This window comes from Buteo buteo, chromosome 21, assembly GCF_964188355.1.
Source record: "Buteo buteo chromosome 21, bButBut1.hap1.1, whole genome shotgun sequence".
Taxonomy (NCBI): Eukaryota; Metazoa; Chordata; class Aves; order Accipitriformes; family Accipitridae; genus Buteo; species Buteo buteo.
In genome coordinates, this window is record NC_134191.1 from 5031415 (window position 1) to 5051790 (window position 20376).

General features: G+C 50.8%; 1 protein-coding gene across 1 annotated transcript in view; it reads left to right on the forward strand.

The window, feature by feature from the left end:
• Positions 1-17371: 17371 nt before the first annotated feature.
• RYBP (RING1 and YY1 binding protein) overlaps positions 17372-20376 on the forward strand; it is a 47078-nt gene continuing 44073 nt past the window's right edge. Inside the window, 2 exon segments of the mRNA XM_075052728.1 lie at positions 17372-17592; positions 18574-18699. Coding sequence (XP_074908829.1) covers positions 17561-17592; positions 18574-18699 — 158 coding nt within the window. The 5' untranslated portion in view covers positions 17372-17560.

Here is a 20376-nt window from a genome sequence, read left to right on the forward strand (position 1 = left end):
GCCAAAAGGTATTTTGACAGGGCTCTGTGATACACTAATTAGAAACAGTCACTTAAAATCCACATCTGAAATGCATTGTGGAATTGAGGTTCAAGGAGTGCAGGTTTGCTACAGACACTGGATTCCTAAAGAACAATTTCCCACACCTAAATAATGATGTTTTCCATCATGTTACATCCATTAGCTATAGCTTGGCAGTTGCATCCATCATAATATGCTATTTCAGGGAAATAAATGAGTGTATTTTTCTCTGTGAGAACCAAGGCAAAAATATCTCGCTGCTGAAATATTGAGCAGGTTTATACAGCTAGACCAAGTGCAGATTATTGCTCTAATACGTTGATTCAGCCATTAACATACAGCATAGACCAGTCTGCTTTCTTGTAATCCTGTAACTTCAGAACTAACATTTTCATAGTTACTACTTAATAAGTTCGCTTTTAAACTATGCAATTAGCCTTCCAGCAATGTTATTAAATGATATCATGACTCCGCCAGAACCAGCTTGCCTGTATTTATAGTTGTTCCCAATAGCCGAGGCACTTCTTAGTCTCCTTGTCTTGGGAGGGTGTCTGCTTTCCCTTTGCTTTTTAAAAGCATTTCAGTTGAATTTCCCAAGTTCTTCCCCACCATATATGTGTGCTAGCAGGTCCCTGATTTTCTATTTCCAGAACAGGGGCTCGGGTAGTGCGTTTCAGAAAGAAGAGTGACACAGCTCCAGACACATATGCTTTCCCTGGTCTCCGTGTGCCGTTGATGGGAAGAGCATTGACACTCCCGTCGTACTCCGTCAGCATCATTTCTGCTTTGCGTCGGAGCGGGATGTGCTGCTCCGGTGGGATGAGCCAAGGAGGAGGAGCAGAGGAGCGTTCCGCTGTGCCCTGAGCAGCACCCCTCACGTGTGGTCCTCGGGTGTCCCTGGGTGCCCGTTCTCTCTCATTTTTCCATCTATAAACTGGAAATGAATGCAGTTCAGCGTCCATCTCGTGAGGATTAACAAGCAGTTTGCAGGGCACGTGGCACGCAGGACGCCAGGTAAAAGCCAGTCTGAGGAGCCTTACCCAGCACCTCTGAGGTTGGTGGGACTTGAAGCAGATTTACCATCCCCTGGAAGAAGATGTCCCATCCGGGGGTGATTTAAAATCAGCCCAGGCTGCAGTTTAACTGCATCCATGAGGCTGCTGATGTGAAACCACTCCTTGCCTGGGAGGAGGAAGAGAGAAGAAACGGCGGCTGCTAGATGCTCCCCACATCCCTGCTGGTGCTGCCCGGCCCCTCCGAGCCCCCCGGCGCTCCGAGAAATGCTGCATCATCTGCCGGGGTGCAACCAAATCGTGGGTTAGGTGGACAATACTGAATGGGAACAAGTAATCAAATATACCACTTCTTTGTATTGGGAACAGTGTGGCCAGCAGGACTAGGGCAGTGATCGTCCCCCCGTACTGGGCAGCGGTGAGGCTGCACCTCGAATGCTGTGTTCGGTTTTGGGCTCTTCACTGCAAAAAAGACATGGAGGTGCTGGAGCGTGTCCAGAGAAGAGCAACGAAGGTGGTGAGGGGTCTGGAGCACAAGTCTTATGAGGAGCGGCTGAGGGAACTGGGGCTGTTTAGCTTGGAGAAAAGGAGGCTGAGGGGAGACCTTATCACTCTCTACAACTACCCGAAAGGGTATTGTAGTGAGGTGGGTGCTGGTCTCTTCTATCGAGTAACTAGTGATAGGACGAGAGAAAATGGCCTCAAGTTGTGTCACGGAGGTTTAGATTGGATATTAGGAAAAATTTCTTTACTGAAAGGGTTCTCAGGCATTGGAACAGGCTGCCCAGGGAAGTGGTGGAGTCACCATCCCTGGAGGTATTTAAAAGACATGCAGATGTGGTGCTTAGGTACATGGTTTAGTGGTGGACTTGGCAGTGCTAGGTTAATGGTCGGACTTGATGATCTTAAAGGTCTTTTCCAGCCTAAATGATTCTATGATTCCATGCTCTGGCCACAATATTTGCCACCTGGGAATCCATTCCCTAATCGGCAGTGGGGAAAATAATACATTGGGGATTGTAGCGGGGTGTCACTCTGCCTTGCTTTGGGACTGACACCCAGGCGATGTTGTACAGAAATGGGTGTATGGGGGGTGGAGAAGCCCAGGCTGGTTGGTAAACATCACACAAACAGCAGAGAGTTTGGAAAATGTGCCAGTTAGAGATTTTCAGTGATATAATCACAGGATATTTAAAAAACTTGATTCTCAATGAGTCTAATCAAAGTGAAGTTCCTGAACCTCAGTTACAAAGTGAGACCCCATACTGCAACAACACAAGCGCTAATCTCAGGCGCTTCAATAGACTACAAGAACCAAAAGTGCTCCTGGGACAGCAACAGCAGACACCGCACGGAGGAGTGAGCAGCAGAGAGAAGCAGGCTCTGCAATCAGCACCTTCCTCTTGCACTCCGGGTGCTGTTACAGGAGACGAGAAATGTCAACGGGATCTTCCGCTCCCAACAGCACTGCTCCCATTGATTTCTAAAGCAATAAAATTGGCCTTTAGTCAACAACTGCAAAGTTGCATAAAGCATATTTGATGGATTACACCTATCAAAACTTTTAGCAGGAGGAACAGGTACAATTAACTGGCTGTGTACAGGATCTTCTCTGCAATTTTTTCCTTGACATCATCAGTAATTACCTGCACTAAACATGCTGCTGCTGCGCATGGGCTTGTCAATCAAGAGGCAGCTCAGACCTAGAACATCATAAATTCACTGTCATAAACTTTGCTGCAAGATTGAGGGAGAAGCGCTGTCAGAAGGGTATGTAGCATCCTCAGGGCTTTGCGTCCCTCCCCGTGCCCTTGCGGCTGAGGATGGGAAAAGGAAGTTACCACAGAGCTGTGCCACACGCACCGGCTGAAAATGCCGGTGCTTCCAGCTCTCCAGAAGAGCCATCCACAATTACCTTATGTGAGCCTGGCAGTTCCCTCCGCTGGAGAGATACAAGGTTATTAAGCAAATATGATTAATGAATAAAAGAACCTCTGGCACGCTGGAACGAGGCTCCAAGGCCCGCCGGGCTCCGGGAGGATTCATCAGCTCGCGCTTTGGGAACTGCGTCAGGTTTCTGCAGTAATATGATTAACACGCTGTGTAATGGGCTAAATCCATCCCAAGTGTCCCTCTGGTTAAGCCTCTGCGTGGACACCTGGGATGAATTTGGCCCTTTTACAGTGGATGCACTTGACAGAGCCGTACTGCTAAGCTGGAGGAAAGGAAGGTACCCAGTGACTGCTCCAGCTGGGGAGGGGGTGGCAAGAAGGATGGCGAGGAGGGATGGATCTAGGAGGGATCCAGACCAGCCCCTGCCCTCGCCACCCGCCGGGAGGGCTGCGGGGTGGGAGCAGATGTGTGCTGAGCCCGTGTGCCCACTCTGCCGTGCCTGCCATCCCACGGCCGGCTGCCACACCGCGGCACCTCCCGGCTAAAGCCGCGGGACTTGGCCAGGCGCTCGTCTGCTGTGCGGTGCTGCTGTCCCCAGCTCCAGAAAACGCGGAGCTGCCAGACCTCGCCGGCTGGAGGAACGGGAAGGATGGGGAGCGCTGCCTTCCTTATCTGCGGGGCCAGATTGCGAGCAGCTGTGGGCAGATAAAGAGCGATGGAGATCGGCTGGAGAAAGGCGTTCGCTTCCCCTGCAAAGCCAACTCTCGCTCCCTTTCTCCCAGCGTTCTCTGGCAGCGGCCGGGCTGCCTTCTGGGCAGGGAATCTTCTCTGCCACAGCGGTAAAAGCAAAAGGATGGATGATGTAAGAGCAGGAACTTGAGTGACCGATTTCAGTTTATTTGCAGACTTCTGCTTTATCTCACCCTGTCGGGGCTGCTGTTGTTTCCTACCTCCCCCTGCCCAGGACGGGTGTCCCCCGCCGAACAGCAGCATGGCCAGGAGCAGCCCAGCACAAGCTGCACTGCATCGGCCAGGGTCAGCCGTGGGTTTTGCTTTGGTGTTGCAATTCTCTTTCATAGGTAGCCCCCATCCTGCTGTAGTGTCCTGTACAGCATTAATTGCAATACAATATTTCTTACCCATTCTAATATTCCCTCCATGTTGGGTAAGTTCCATGTTTTTGTGCTGTTTTAATAATTCCCAGCAAGTACGTTTGTCTTCCAGCCTTGGATAGTTTCACGCGCATGTCCATTGTGGTCCCTTACAGTTTGCTTTAGTCTCGTAATTACTGAGTGATCGCAAGGAATCGAGTCGTTTAGAGGAACTGCCTAGAAAGGGATTAATCGCAACCAGACCTCGTTAAAATCCCGTTGCCACACCAATTCCCCACACTTACAGAACCTGACCACAGTGTGAAAATTGATATTTATGCTGAGGAGTGTCAATGTGCTGCCTGTGCACCGTTCCCTGATTTACTGTCCTCTGGGGTTTGAACTCTGGGGCTGCAATGAGATGCACTGCTTGATTTCCAAGCCCCCAAAATTAAATAACTGCCCACTCGGGCCCTTCAGCACCAAATGTGATCAGCACATTAATGTTGTGGATGATCAACCTCCAGCTTTAAGTCGCCTGATTTCTTGCAGCCCTATTCCTGCAAACTTGTTGAACCGGATGAAAATAGTAGCAGAACAGCTAGAATTTGCGATAGGGGTTAGAAGTCTGCTGCTGGGCATGATTTAAATTCATTCCTCTCGGCCTGTGCTCTCCCTCCATCCTGCCGGCTAATGGGAGACAGCCTTGGCACACTGGTGACAGATTTCCAAGGAGACCAAAACCGTTGGGGGAAGTTTTTCTGGAGGCGAGGAGACTCTCCGGGCTTGCTGGGGACCAGTCTCCTCCTCCCTGGGCAGTGCATCCTGCGGCTGGTTGGAGAGAGCTCCCTCCCCAAGGCCTGGGACGGGTTTCAGAGTTTGTTGAAAAGGGTAAAAATATCTCTTAGTTACCAGTATTATGACACAACAAAATAGAAGTTTTTGTGATATTTTCTACAGTGGAAAAACTCTGCAAAAAAGTGTCTGTTGGCTTTGAAAGTCACTTGCTCCAATACTCTTAACAGATGGACGCCTGCTTGCAGCGATGTGGCTGGTCTGTGCTTGCAACCCTTTAGCTCCCATGGAGACATAAATGTTTTGTTAGGAAAGAGCAAGTTCTCCCTGAGATCGTGGCTGTGGCCTCTGGGGCATGGGGGTGAAGGCAGGAGAGTGGGAGCCCGATGCCCCAGACCTGGCAGGGCACAGCCTGCCCAGCCCCACACGATACCTGCGGCACTGGCATGACGTTTCTACTCTGCAGCTCTTCCAGGGGATGCCGCTAAGGCCTGGGTGGAGCATCTTGCTGAAAAGGATGCCAAGGCACACTCACCGGAGCGGGGGCAAAGGGTGTTAGGAATTTTAATGATTCTGGTTTGACCAATAATGGATCTTTTAATGTAGTCTCTGCAACTAGGAAAGACAGGTTTATTTCTGTACCTCCCAGGAGACAGGCTGAAGCTATTATAAAGTTATTAAGCTATTATTATACACAGGTATTAAGGCTGAATGAAGAAGTCAAGTGTTATGAGGGCGTATGAAAGAGAAACCTCAGAGGTGCACAGGAGAACTTAGGGGAAGCGATGGTGAGGCATCTGTAGTGGGAAAGGGCTGGTTTAGGTGTGGGACCAACCAAAGCTAGAGAACATAAAGCGTAAGTCACCTTTGAGCTCTTGACAAGGTGTATAAACCATTTTCTTCTGCCATATGGCTGATTTTTGAGGATTCCTGCAGAGAGGTGAGCAAAAGAACCGGTCCTGTACGAGGACATCCTACTCACCAGACCGCTAAACGCCACTGTGCTCTGCGGCATGAGCAGAGACCAGCCGAGCTCCAAAACTCAGGGAAGAGCCCACCTGGGATTGCACTTCTTATGAGCCTTTGCAAAAATTATGTTGTAGTCTGCAAAGACTGTGTATTTGGTGCGAGCAAGTGTGCAAAGCCTGTAAGGTCTGAGTTCAATCGGCCGGCTGGAGGAGGGAAGCTCGGTGAGAAGGGAGGATGCTAGGTGGAGCTGGCACGTGGAGAGGATGCCTCGAAACCCAGTGTGGGTAGCATCTTGGATCTGCTCAGAGCTTAGAAGCTCTAAACACAGTGGGATACAGCAGCTGGATCTTTTTCTGGCAATCTGAGCATCCACCACAGGGAGCAAAGCCAGGGCTGTGACACATGAGCACAAAACGTTAGTCAGAAAGGACAAATGGAATGTGAAAAACCACCAGAAACTCCCAAAGTGGGTCAAATTCCTTGATGCAGCTAACAATAGATGTAGGATGGGAAAGGCAGGGTCGATGTGGCTGTATACCCTCATGCGCTGTTTGAAATCTGGGCTCCACTGTGGGCCTGACTCCATCGTGGTGAAATTCAAAGCAGGTGGCTGAAATCATGGAAGCCAGAGGCTCCGGCTGTGCCTCCTCCACCCGGGCCTGGCATAATATTAGCTTCACGCCTGAGCGAGGAGGACTTAGCTTATTAAACTTGCAAACCTGCCTTGCGCTAGCCCTTGGGTATTTAGGGCTGCCGGGTCTCTGGGGCAGGATGCTCTAATGCTACTTTTACGCCACGTCTACTGCAATGAGGCCTCCTTAATTGGCTTGTGGTTCCCACCAGCGCTGCAAGCAAAGAACGAGCAATGGAGAAAAATCTGCCAGCGCCACAGCTACCATTCGGTGTTGATGCATCATTAGGTCACATGTCATCTCTCTCCCCAAAGCCAAACAAGCCGGGTAGCTAAAAAGGTCTGCGGGGAGGATGTGCAGCAAAATTCAAGCACAAGAAGTGGGGGGACACAGGTGGTCCTTGTCCACAAGGCATCCCCCTGCCCAGTCTGGTTTCTCCCCTCCACCGAGTCCTGAATTTTCAGTAGCACAAGGGCAAGTTGCACTGAAATTTTCCTTTTTTATTTTTAAAAAAACAGCCCCCCTTCTTCCCTGCTTTAATCACTTTAAAACTATCCTGGAGGAGCGAGACTAGGGTAAATAAATGTGGGAACCAGGGGAGTTCTTGAACTGTTAAAGAAATCAATATAAATCACAGAGTAACCTTGCCCTGATATCTTCCTTATCACCTCTGAGGCTCTACCTGCCTTTGTCTAACAACAATCTCAGTTAATTAGATAATTAATCTAATTATCTAATTAGGTGGAATTGCTAATAGCTATTCCACCTAATTAGGCCAGTGGCTGTATCTCAGCAGCAGCAGTTCTCTCTTTCTGGCTAACCCTCCACCTTCTGCCATGCCTGAAACCAGGCTCTGACACAATTCACAGCTCTTTGTTTGCTTTAACCAAAACCACCTGGAAACGGCTTTACATTTTTACTTGGGCTTCCCTTGAATGAAAGCAAGGTGGCCAGTTGGAAAGTAGAAAAGGAAGCTCTCAGCAGAAGATTAATATTTAGCAATGAATGTAGGAAGCTCTTCATTTTTTTTAATTCATTCTACTAGTGTAAGATTAATTTTAGCTCTGAATACAGCAACCTGTTCTGAATTGATCCTAGGGAAACATGTTGCTCCGAGGCTGGGGAAACAACGTAAGTAACCTCCCCCCCCCCCTTTATTTGGACAAGTTTAGTGAACTCATGGCTGCGGTCCCAAACATAGTCTCTTCCCCTGCAGGAACGCGGGTTGTTCTCTCACTGCAGCTTTCCCAATCCGTCCTATGTGTGACGACGCAAGGGAGCTGGCCAGAATTAAAACCAGCCTAAGGCTGTCGGTCACCCTGGCAGCAGAGTCCCACCGCTTGTCTCTGCAGGGATGCTGTAGCTGGCAGCACCACGACACTAGTTTTGGACCGGTGACAGCAGCGCTGCTGTCCCCTCAGGAGTTGTGGACACCTTTGGGGCTGCAAAGCTACCATACGGCACTCTTTTTTTTTTTTTTCCCATTAATGCCTAAATTGGATTTAAGGGCATTTTTGTACATTCCAAAACAAATCAGCAGCTGTCTGCAAAACAGGCAGCCAGACTTGGCCCTGAGAAAAGATCGATGTGCTCATGCTTCGCACCCAGAGCTCTGCTGTCTCAGGATCCCACTTTACACAGCAGCCTAAGCACAAGAAAAGCCATTCAACATCTGAGCAGTCGAGAATTTAGACTCTTTCCAGTCCCAGGAGTGTTTGTGGCTCACACCGTCGCTATCCATTGCTGGAGAACCTCGCTGGAGCCCCTCTGATGCCGACAGCCATGGTGGGCACCACTCGGTGCGGTGCTTGGGGAAGAAGGTGCTGGGCTCAGAAACGAGTGCAGGGTGTCACAGAGTCCACGGGAAGCCTGGCTGGCATCTGGATGGGTAAAATGGCCAGGTAGGTTCTGCAAGAGGATTTCTGTGGTAGACCACTTCTCTCTCCTGGAAACTCTTCCTTCCCGTAGTGCTCCCAGGTTAATCTGCTGCAATAGCATCCAGACCTGTGATGTGGTTCTGGGGAGAGAGTCCTTCTCCTGCTTACATCCTCCTGCACAACTGATGGGCAACAGATGAATCCATGGCTTTTCATTTTGCTTTCTCTGTGTCTTGGTTGGGGTTTTTATATATATATATGTTGTGTGTTTGTGTGTGTATATATAACTGAGGCACCATAAAATGGCTCCTTGGGGTACTTTGATTTTTCTTTAGGAGAAAAAAAAAGTTATATATTATATATATATTTCCGAACTGCTTGGAGCAAAGTTGTCTCCGCATTCTCATTTTGAAACCCCCATATTGAGGTGTTTATTACAGCACTGTGAAAATTCACATTTAGTTGAAACTTGGCAAATGTGTTTTGGCTTGAAGCAAGTTTTCTTTTGAAGGAGTTTACTATTAAGTGTTTAAGGGTTTTTTTTCCTTTCTCCCTATTTTGCTTTTCAAAAAGCAACACCTTCCAGAACTGGGTTCAGAAGCAGTAGGCCAGCTCTGCAGCAAGTGTGAAAGCTGCGAGTCAAGCACAGAGCTGCAGCCATTCATGCTTTTTTCTGACATCTGTTAAGGGAATGGGAGGAAGGGAATTCAGCTGTACTCTATGAGAAAAGAGGCTTTTTTGTTGTTGTTCTTTTGGTGAGTCCTGAGTAGCTGCACTCCCACCAGATGCCGGTGATCCTAATGCCAGCTGCACAGACCACAGCATCTCTGATTGCCTGGAGCTGGTCCCTTCACATGCCCCAGAACAAGCCAGATTTGTTGTACCTGTAAGAAAATCGAGTGTGCGGCAGGCTTGTTGCTGTTCTATGACTTAGATGTGTATTGAATAATGACACCCCTGGCAGGGGCTGGGATCATGTTGTTACGGTTCCACTGGAGTAAATGCAGTTATTGCTGATCTGGTCTGTGCTATGGCCTCAATATCGATGACACAGTCTATACTTTGCTTTATACTCGCATGCTTTCCTTCTTTTTCAGGTGTGCAGACCCATCTTTTTCAATGTGAGGACGTGCGGGTAGATAACCAGATTTATGTAACCTGTGCTAGCAAGCTGCATGTTCCGCAGAGCCAGGACCAGGAGTCACCTACGTGGCCCTCTGTTGGGTAGCAAACATTGCTTCATCCCTGCCCTGCGTGGAGGACTCGCTACGAGGCGGCAGGAGTGTGCGCACAGAGCTCTTGCGGGGAGGCTCTTCCACACCCCGTGTTTCTGTGTGCTGGCGTGAGTGTGTGAGGAACAGCGTGGGAACTGGCGTCTGGCACTGGTGGGAAATGTCTGTTGTTGACCAGTGTTGGGTGCCCAGGGGAGCCCAGCGGCACTGCCAACCTCCTCTGCTCCTCTTCAGCCTGCAAGCTGTGAGATGGGTGAGGATGAGGATGGATAGAGCAGACAGCCAGATCTTGGGCAGCGCATCGGTAGGGCCAGCCTTAATGGCCTTGTGTCTCCATATGGAGGTGGGCAAAAATCTCTAGAGAGAGCCAGGACCTCCCTGCTGCCTGAGATGGTTCCTAACCCTGAACCCCAATGGGATGTCTTCTGAGATTCTGAAATATTGTAGACAGGTTTGGGGTTTTTTCCTCTTCCCATTTCTAGCAGCAGCCACAAGTGGAAGTACCAAAGTCTCGAGAGTGAGCCTGCTTTCTCTGGCTCTATCTTGCAAACTCAGGAAGTTTGAAGAGGTCTGATAATCACCCTTACCCTTGCTTATTTATCAGCTTAGTCTCCACCCTAGGGGGTTCCCAGTGCCCCACCTGAGATGGCTCTGCTCGCATGACCGTGCTGGCTGGCTGCCACAGCAGTGCTCACTAGAATAGGAAAAAATAGCATTGGTACTTTTGGTCCCGTCCTTCTGGTGCTTTTTCTATTTTTGCTCTCCTGTTGAAGCTGCCACAAGAGAGTTGTGCTTGTGCTGTGAAGATACCAACCTATTGCCACCATTTTGTATTGCAGTTATGACAATTTCACTGCAATATTTAAGATACCTTGCTGGAACACCCGCGGTCAGACAAGTGTGAATTTGGCTTTATCTGTGAAAGGGGCTGAAAAACCCCAGTACAACAGATAATTTACTTAGGTGATTGAATTGCAATGTTGACTCTCCCCCCCCCCCCCTTCAAGTTATTCATGTTATCCTAATTTTTTTATTTTATTTTATTAGATACTATTTTTTGATACTGTGCTCTCATATATCATTGCTATGCAGATGTTACATGATCTATCTACCATTTTCCACTTGCCCTGTTTCATTAGTGTATTCAGCAACTTTGTGTCTTTCCTCGTCTTTCTACAAACTGCATGGAGCTAGAAGATCAAGGTACTTTTTCTTGGTTGCCAGCATCTAGCACGAAGCAGGAGGCAGATTTGGAGACGTTGCTTGTTTCTATGGATAATAATCAATAAGACCCATTAGGGAGACAACTACATACATCACTAAACTTTGACCTCTGCTCTCCAGGGCAGTCCCAAGATGCCTATTCATACGCTGGTGACATCCAGATTGCACTATTGCAAAAGCCTCTTTGCTTGGGAAGGGATTACAGATTTAAATTGCACAGCCTTTGCTATCTGTAGAATACAGCATGCAGGATGCTTAGCTAGAGCCTCTAGTTTTTGTTGGTTTTCTTTTCTACTCAGCTGAGTTTTATATTTAATGCTGTTGCACGCAGAGTTTTTTATGCCTCTACCTTTTCAGGCTGTTTTCTACTCCCCTCTGTCTGGCATTTTAAGGGTTTGCAGACCCTGGAGATTCTTGGCGCTGGCTGTTGCTTGCATATTGCTCCTCATCTTTCAGATCCTTTTTCTACTACGTTGTTCTTCGGCAGGCTGTTTCTGATAGAAAGTTTTTGGCTTGCTGTTTGAAGTTCCTGATAGTCGGCATTTGATCACTTGCTAATTCAGTTCTAAAACTATTTTCCAAAGAACCCATGAAAGACTATCTATAAATAGATTATATTAAAAGAAAAAAGAAAGAAAACTTTAAGAATACCCTTATTTTGCTGAATAGAGGAGGTTTTAAGTTTTCTGGGAGGAAAAAAACACATACCAAATTTAGAAGCAAATCGGAAATCCCTGGGTGTTTGAGAAATCCTTTTCTAGGCACAAAAGCTGGAGGAAGAGTTTTCTTCTCCCTGTGCCTCTCCCCTTCCCTTGAGAGAGCATCCACTGAAAACTGTTGGCTGGAAACAAGTCAGACGAGATTATTTGGCATGGGTGGGTGAGGAAGGAGAGACAAGACCCTGATGACAGCAGCAGGGTCTGACCTCAGCGCAATCACAGGGGCAGAAGGGACCGCGTGAACTGCTCCGCTGTGTGATTCCTTCTGTAAGCGATCAAGGTCCATCTTTACATTGAGTGCCTTTTGTCCCCCATTGCAAAGCTGTTTCTGTTCTTTGCTCCTCTGAAGGTTAGAAACAGATGTCTAGTTTCCAGCCTACATGTCCAGCATAGATCAGTTGTGCTCTTCATTCTTGTCTACTAGCTCTTTTATTGCTGCAACGTGCTGCCTCCTTTGCCAGTGTGTTTTAAGGAGTGGTCATATCTCCTCCCAGTCTTTGTTTCCCCGGGCTAATAAGTTGAGTTTGTAGAGACTTCTCTTATAAAATAGGCTTTCCATTCCTCTGGCCATCCTAGTAACTCTTCTCCATGCTTGTCCCAGCTTGCATGTATTTTCTTTCTTCAACTGGAGAATTGTCTGGAGAATGGTAATTCCAATAAGATCTCGCCTGTGCACCGTACATTGCCATTATATGTTTCCCTGTCTCTATTTGTTGGTACTACTTCTGATACCCTGTGCTTGACATTGGCCTTTTCAGGAGCTAAGTCACACCAGCGGCACACAAACACCTGAGACGGGTCTTCTCCCTCCTGTGTGCCAAACCAATGAGCTTCTGCTCTAAGTCAGAAAGTTTTATTACAAGCACCCAGCTGCCTAAGTCAGTAACACTACATTTCATCCCATTTTCCTCTCTCTTGAAGTTATTGTCTTCTTCCAATGTGACATTCTGCTTCTCATCTGTAGCTTATTAGCACAATCCCTCCTTTTCCTAATGGGGTCACTGAGGAAAATATCAAGTAATGTTCATCCCAAGGCAGTTTTTTGGAGGACCTCTCCCAAAGGTCTTCCTCCAGCCCTGTGGTTCTCCTTGCTTCATCCCTTGCCTACTTTTGCCACACTTGTGCTCCCAGTGCAGCTAAAAATATCCCATCTGACCATGCATCCGAGTCTTTACTGAAGTCTGGAAAATGGCACACTCTGTGGTAACCCTTACCATTTGTTTCTCTCCCGCAATTATCAGTAAAGTCTCTTAGTGTCCCTGTATTAATCCAGGACACTTGTTAACTCAATACGTTTTGCTGGAGCTTGCGTAGATCTCTGTGGTGCACCAGGACCATCCATCAGCCAGTTCTGTGTTTACACAATCCCTAGCATAACGCTTTTCCCCAAAAGCTTACGAACTCAGCCTGAGCCACGTTTTCACAGACGCTGTCAAGTGCTAAGTGAGACTTCCAAGAGTAGTTCCCTCCGGACTTCTCGCTGGCATCGGCACCTGAAGCCGATGGCAGTTAATGTTGTGCTTTGAAAGCAAGAGAGGGTGGGGTTAGTCGGCCACCAGCATCTCTGGCCAACACATGCTTTCTGGTTACGTATTTTGTTTTGTGGTGAAGACTTCCAGGCTCCTGAGCGTAGGCTCCTGCTTCCCTTGCCAAGGATGCCCTTACGGTATGGCAAACATTACGCAACTTTGTGTGAAGTCCGCCGCCTTTCACACAGTCTCTTTTTCTTCCACCCCTTGATATCTTCTCCTCATCCTGGAAACCTGGGGAGGCCAAACACATTTAATCCCCTTCAGCAGGACACAGTGAAATGAATGCTGGCTGTTAAGATGCTCTAGTGTAGCTGGTTCACCATTTCTACCCTCAATTGCTAATTTCCCTTTCCATCCACTTCTTCTAAAAGGTGCTAATCGTGTGGTGATACGCGACTTCCCTGCCCCAGAGAGCAGCAGCTTCAGTTCTGATCCTTCTAGCTCTGGCTAAACTAATAGAGAGACCTGTGTCCTGAGCCTGATTCCAACTCCTGTGTAACAAGTTCCTTATTAAATCCACAGAAAAGTCATTTACTAGTGGTTAGACTTTGGGCTGCTCAGGACAGCAGTCACTTCTGAGAAGTTACGCACATCTGATGCAAAATTACAAAAATGCATATTTACCACGGTGAGCAACGCGGCTGAGAAGCTCAAGTTAATATTTATATCTGGCACTGAACGCTATGCACAAATACTGACTTTGGCTGCATGCGTAGCGTCCCGGTTTGTTTTTAAATCTGTTTATACCGATGGTCGAGGGAATTATCCCTGCGCTTTTGGCACCCCAGGTTTTGGAGGTCTCACTGCGCTGAAGAGGCTATTAACAGGGTGCTTAGCTCGAGGGTTTGCCTTTGAGCATCCCTGGCCAGCTGCTCTGTGGAGGGTACGGACCGTCGATTTGGACTGTCACCTGTTTTCAGGGCTGAAGCAAGGAAGCAGGAGCAGCTGTGATGCTGCTGGGGTGAGGGATGTTTCAGGCGAGAGGGATGAGGATGGGGATGCCGAGCCGGTGCAGAGAGGTAACGATGCTCCATCTGTCTCATCCCAACATCTCCGTACCTGACGCGAAGGACGTACTGACGCACAGCCAAAGCTTTGCTGGGCAAAGCCATTTGCGCGTGAGCTCCCAGCACAGGCTGTGGCAGGCAGGTTCGCCTGAGAGGTTTGTGCCCTTCTCTCCCAGTTGCTGTGAACGTGCCTGCCCCAGTGCCACGTCTCTTGTCATGCCCTGGAAGCATCTGCAAACAGTCTCTCTTTACAGGTTTTTTGTCGTTGAAAATACACGTGGTGGGGGAAGGGGAGAGGTGGAAAGAAGTGGGTTAACAGGATCCTCTTGCAGTTGAGAGTGCTCTCAAGCAAGAAGTTGCACACAGTTGGCACCAATGAGAAAGCAGCATCTTCTGGAGGCAAGGGTGGGAATTTCTTCAGGTGGATTTACCATCAGCACTGTGGAGTCCAAAACATTTAGCTGGAATGAGTTTGGGTTGAAAACTTGTGCCGCAGATTCATGAGTGAACCTAGAAATTGACTCCTTTCACTTTTCAAATCCAGACTGCTGGAGTTAATAAGTGCTCAATGACTTGCCCAAAGCTGCCATGCGAGCACGTGAGAGTCCGAACTCTGTTAAAAATCCCCAAATGCTCAGTGGGGTGCACTGCCCATGCCACCTCGGTGAATTTTGAGGCCAGCAGGATAACTCGCTGTGCAAACACCACGGTGTGAAAGAAATACCCCACCAAGGCAGCTGTCATTTAGTTTGACTGTATTTTCAGCCCTGATTTCTGCCAATGATTCCTGTCTTGGTGCATCAGTGTCTGGAGCAGTCAACAGGGAAGCGCTAGCTGCGGGATGCAGCATCCGAAAAACTCTGGCTGGATCAATGCATGAACCCACCAGCACCCACAGCACTCCTCCAGGAACGGTCCTTGAAGGCAGAAGACACCCAACTGCGGCTTGAAGGATGTTTAACAAACTGGGAATGATCACCTCCCGTCGCATGTACATGATTGAATGAAGTCACGCTATACTTGGGTTGCCAAGCTTTTAACATGTGACTTTGAAAGTGTTATTTACTGAGGAAGGAAGGTTTCCAGGGGAATTGATAATAAAGGATGCAGTAGGTTTTTGGAAAGAAAACAACTTTTGCTATGAAAAGAAAACAACCACCCTGAAACTTTTTTGAGGAGATAAATTGCTTTCTAAAAATGGGCCGCAGCTCCTTGGTGTTTCCACAATAACTCACTCTGTGCCTGTGATGGCTGTCACTCTGCTTAACGCAGCAATGGGGAGCTAAGGGAAGTAGCTGTCACAGAAAATGGGAGTCAGACCGTGCCTAGATCTCCTCCCGAGTAAAAATTTCAGCGCTTTCTGCCTTTCTGTGCTGCTTCTCAGGTTTTCCACTAAGCTTTTCCCCAAACACAGTGTTCTTGTTGTCCCCATAAGCATCGTTCTGCCATGAAGCGATTGCACACCAGGACTCTGCGCTTACCAGACCCCGTGAGCACTGCCGAGTTACTGTTCCCACACAGATTCCCAAAGCAAACGTTACTGCCGTAATCTAAAAGAGCAAAAATGTTTGGAAAACAGCAGATGCAATGGGAAAATGACACTTCCTACATGTGATAATTGTGCAACCTTAACTCTGCCCTTGGAGTATGTCTGCTTCTCGCTGTATTGTTCAGGAACTTGCGTGGCATAGAAAAAAGCCATTGGAAATCTTCGTCTGTGCAAATTGCAGCTAAGGCGGTTGGTGGAGGTGCCAGCATGGGTTAAATTACCTATGTGGGGATGAGGGGACTGGGTAGGGTAAGTGGATTACGTGCAGCTATTAAATACAGGGAGGTGACTCTGTCAGCATGATTTGACCGTTAAGATGGGCACCGGTGGAAGGGAAAAAAACCTCTGTGGCTTGTGAGTGAGTCCAGATCACTAAAGCTTTAAAGCGCAGGACATGGTTATGCTTGTCTCCTGCCACGGCAGGAGCATATCCTGCCTTAAGCCACCTAAATTGGTTTGCTTTTTAGGTAACAATTTTCTGTATTTTTTCCTTGTGTTCAGCCATAGGTTAATTTTGCTCAGACTGCCTTCACCCTCGCCCTGCAGCCCCACTCCTCACGCTCTCAGGCACAGCCCCGTACAGCCCCACAATCCCTCCTGTCTGCGCTGTTTCTTGCCTGGGGATGGAAGTTTGCTCTTCCCTCTCGGGAGCTGTTAGCTTGGCTTAGTTGCCGCTGAGAAACTGCGAAAGCACGGTGAAAAAAAATGTCTGCCCTGCAAGGCTTGCGCTCGCGCGGCTAGGAGCGGTTGAACCAACTTTTGTCTTTACTCATCGCTCGTTACCCCCTCCTCAGCTGTTCGTTGCCCCCATCTCCTCCTGCGGAGGAACCCACCCGAGAAGCGGCCCAGCAAAGACGGCAAGGGCTCGTCCTCGGCACGTCGCCGTCCAGCCCGCCACGCCAGCCTTTCCGCAGGCCCGAAGGGGCAGGGGGGGAAACTCTGGGCAGGATCGAAGCTTTTTGGGAAACGCCGCTTCTTGCCACCTCGGGAGTTTCGCAGAACCTCAGCTCGTGCTTTCGGCGGGGAGTCAACAGATCGTTGAGGGACGGATGGGAACGTTTGCGAAAGATGAGGGCAGCGCTGTCGAAACACCTTCGGCCCTGTACAGGCTGGCGACCTGACCCAGAGCGGACAAGGAATTCATACCGGCGGCAGCCGAGGTGCTCGCGAAGGCTGAGGGAGCCCCGCGCCCGAGCACCGGGCACGGCGCAGGAGTCTGCTCCCGCCTACCCAGCCCTACCGGGGTAACTTCCAGGCTTCGGCCGCCCTTCCCCTCACCGACTAGGCCTACGCATCCCCCGTCCCCCGCCGGTAACCTGCCGCCCGGAGCCGCGCTCCCGCCCCGCGGTCGGGACGGGGCCACACGGGCCACGCTCTCCCCTCAGGGGCCACCGCCCGCAGCAGGCCCCGGGGGGCCTCCAACCCCCCCCTGCCCCGGGGACGAGCAGGCGACGGAGCCCTCCGAGGGGGAAGGGACGGGAAAGGAAAGGGGCCACCGCCGGCTGAGGGGAGCCAGCCCTCCCGGTGCGGGGGGCAGCGCCCGCGGCGCTGAGGGGAAAGAGGGAGGGAGGGAGGGAGGCGGCCCGAAGTGGGGGGGGGGGCTGCTCCCGGCCGGGGGCGGGTGGGACCCGGCGGGGAGGCGGCGCGGGGGGCGCTCCCCGTTCTCCTCCCCGTTCTCCTCCCCGCCGGCGCTGGCGGCGGGGCCGCCCCCATTGGCCGCGGTGCGGCGGCGAGCTCCGCCCGCCGGAGCGGCGCGGCGCGGGGAGGGAGAGGAGGGAGGAGGAGGAGGAGGAGGAAAGAAGGAGGAGGAGGAGGAGGAGGAGGGAGGGCGCCGGGCTGCGCTGCGCTGCTAGTCTGGAGCGGAGCCTGGCAGCGGCAGGAGCGGCGGCGGTGGCGGCGCGGGGGTGAGGAGGAGCAGCCGGAGCCTGCTGGACGGAGGCAGCCCCGTCCCCCTCCCCTCCCCCTCGCCTCTTTCTTTGTGCGCAGGGCAGGGGCGGCCCCGATCCATGGTCATGGGCGACAAGAAGAGCCCGACCAGGTGAGCGGGGGCGCGGGGGAGAGGCACCTAAGATGGAGGGAAGCGCGGTGGCGGGGTTGGGGGGGGACGGGGACGACACGACCGCCCCTGCCCCGCCGCCGGGCCCGGCTCGGCGCTGAGCGCGGCGGGAGGGGATGGCGGTGGGTAGGCCCCTGGCTGGTAGTTGCGTGCGTGTGCTCCGCCGCGGGGGAAGAGGGGGGGTGGCGGTGAGGGGCTCCCAAGATGGAGGGAGAGAGCGGGGAGGGGGGCGGCGTGCCCGCGCCGCCCCGCCAGGTACGCGGGGGGCCGGGGCGGGGGGCTGCGGGTGGGGAGGAGGAGGAGGAGGAGGAGGAGGCGGGAGGGGGGGGGGAGGCAGGCTCCTAAGATGGAGGGAGCGTGGAAGGGCAGCAGCAGGAGGAGGAGGAGTGCCGGTGTCTCCCTGCCTGCCGCCGGTGCCAGGGCTGGTCTGGTGTGAGAGCAGCCATGGCGGCTCCGCTCGCTCGCACTCCCGCTCCGCGCACTCGCTGCTCCCAGACAAAGGGAGGTTTAACAAGGTGGAGGAGGAGGGAACGCGCCTCCCAGCCTTCAAACTCTCCCACCCACCCTCCCACCCTTCCCTCCGAGGGAGGGGGGCGGCCCCCGACGCGGTGCGGGGGGTGCCGGGGGACGCGGACGGCCCGGCCCGGCTCGGCTGGGTTCGGCCCGGCCCGGCCCGGCTGGGCCCTCCCGCGGCGCGGGGCCGGGGCCGGGGGCGGAGCGCGGCGCCTCCCCGCACCTCTCCGGGCGCCGGCCCCGGTAGGTGTTTGTCGGCTGTTCCCGGGCGCGGGGGGAGAGCAGGCGCCGGGTTTCGGGGCTCTGTAACATGGTTTCTCATGTGTGTGTTTTCTTTCTCTCCTCCTCCTCTCCCTCCTCCTCCTCCCGCCGCCTCCTCTCCTCCTCCCGAAACACACACGTACACACACACACACACACACGCTTCCCCTCTCCCTCCCCCTCCTCAAGGCCGAAAAGGCAAGCCAAACCTGCAGCCGACGAAGGCTTTTGGGATTGTAGCGTGTGCACCTTCAGGAACAGCGCCGAAGCCTTCAAATGCAGCATCTGCGATGTCAGGAAAGGCACCTCCACAAGGTACGTCCACACCTTTCGACGCGGCTTTCGCCCCGCGCTGGGCTGCGCTGACTTGTTGATTTATTTAATTTTTTTTTTCCCCCGCTGTTGCCTGGATATCATCGGCTGGTCGCATCCCCCCTTCCCCCCCGATGCAGTCCTTTCTGTCCCCGTTCAAAAGCTTGTGGATTTAAAAAATTCTCTTTCAAGCATTTAATTGGAGTTGGAAGACATGTTTCGTGGATGTGGCAGCGACCTGAATCTTTTTGTTGTTCTGTGCTTTTTTTGTCACTGATGTACGGGACCTCTTGGAGATCCACAGCCAGCCAGAAACGTTCTGACTGTGGTTTGGGGCAGACGGTTTTCTGTGGTTTGGGTGGAGATTTACCTGTGTTTTCTACAAGAGTAGAAATGATTGAGGATTAGGGAGCAAGAAAGGAAACGGCTGAAACTAAAGATGCCACGGGAACAACAACCCCCTTCCCGAGATGTTGATCTCTCGGTGTCTGTTGTCATCCGAAAGGAATCGGCTTTGTGCTCAGTGTGGGAATGGTGCGGATTTCTGAAAGCTTTAGCTGTCAGGTCTCTCTGATTGCCTTGCGCTGAGTAACTGTGGAAGTCTTTATGAGATGGTGAAGCTGACATACAGTAGTTAATTTAATCTCAGACACCACCACCCCCCCCCCCCCCCCCCCCAACTTGCACTCCCTGTTAATAGGTTCAGAAAGTTTGTCCTGGAAATATCAGTTGGCGCTAAACCAGACATGTGGTGCTCTGCTTTTTCTTTCTTTTTCTGATTTGTTCTACCACATTGACTTCTGATTTTGTTCATATTGTACCTTCCAAATTTGAGTTCCCGTTGCTTTGCCCTGCCAAGGAAGTAGTCTGTAAGGTTTCCGTTGTGAAAGGCATCGTTTTCCTCCTTTGAGTGAAGCAGTGTATTGAGATGCTCTCATCAGCAGGCTGTTTGCATGACTTGGCTGTCTTGACTTGATTGACAAAGGAGGTGAAAGCGTGTTCGGTCGGTTATTGTTCGCACAGTGCTTTAGACAATATGAAGTGCCTACATTTTTAATGGGAGCATGCTTTTGGGCCATTGAAACTCTCCGAGTTACAGCAACAGAGTGCTGTAGTGCTTCACTATGTGTTTTATGATGCATGTCGGTTACAAGTATCTCTATGCTTTTTACAAAATATACAGAGGTGTTGAACTTAAAACAATTTTAAATAGTGTAGTTATAGCATTGAATAAGGTCAAGCTTTTGGGACAGTAGTGTTCTGTATGCACCTAGAGCTGATTCTTCACTCCTTTTGTTCAGTCTCATTTTGTCATGCAACTAAACCTTCACAGCATGCTTGATTTCTGTGGGTTTCTGTTTCCTTGGGTTCCCCGGTGGCTCAGGTGAAACACGTTGATCCTGCAGTCGCCTGGTCTTTCACTGTGCTACTACAGCGCGTAGCCTTGCAGTCACTGCAAGTTCTCGCAGCGTCACGTCAGGCATGTGCATGGGTGTTTGTAGGAGGAAAGCCTTAATAAGATGTAGGAGCCCATATGGGTTGTATCTTGTATCAGACTCGATCGTTTTCATTTGGCCACCATGCTGATGTTCGTTTTGAGAGCAGCAGCTTTCTCTTGCATGGCCTTTTTTTTCTCTTTTTTTTTTATATATATATATACACATGATAATTTTCAAACTG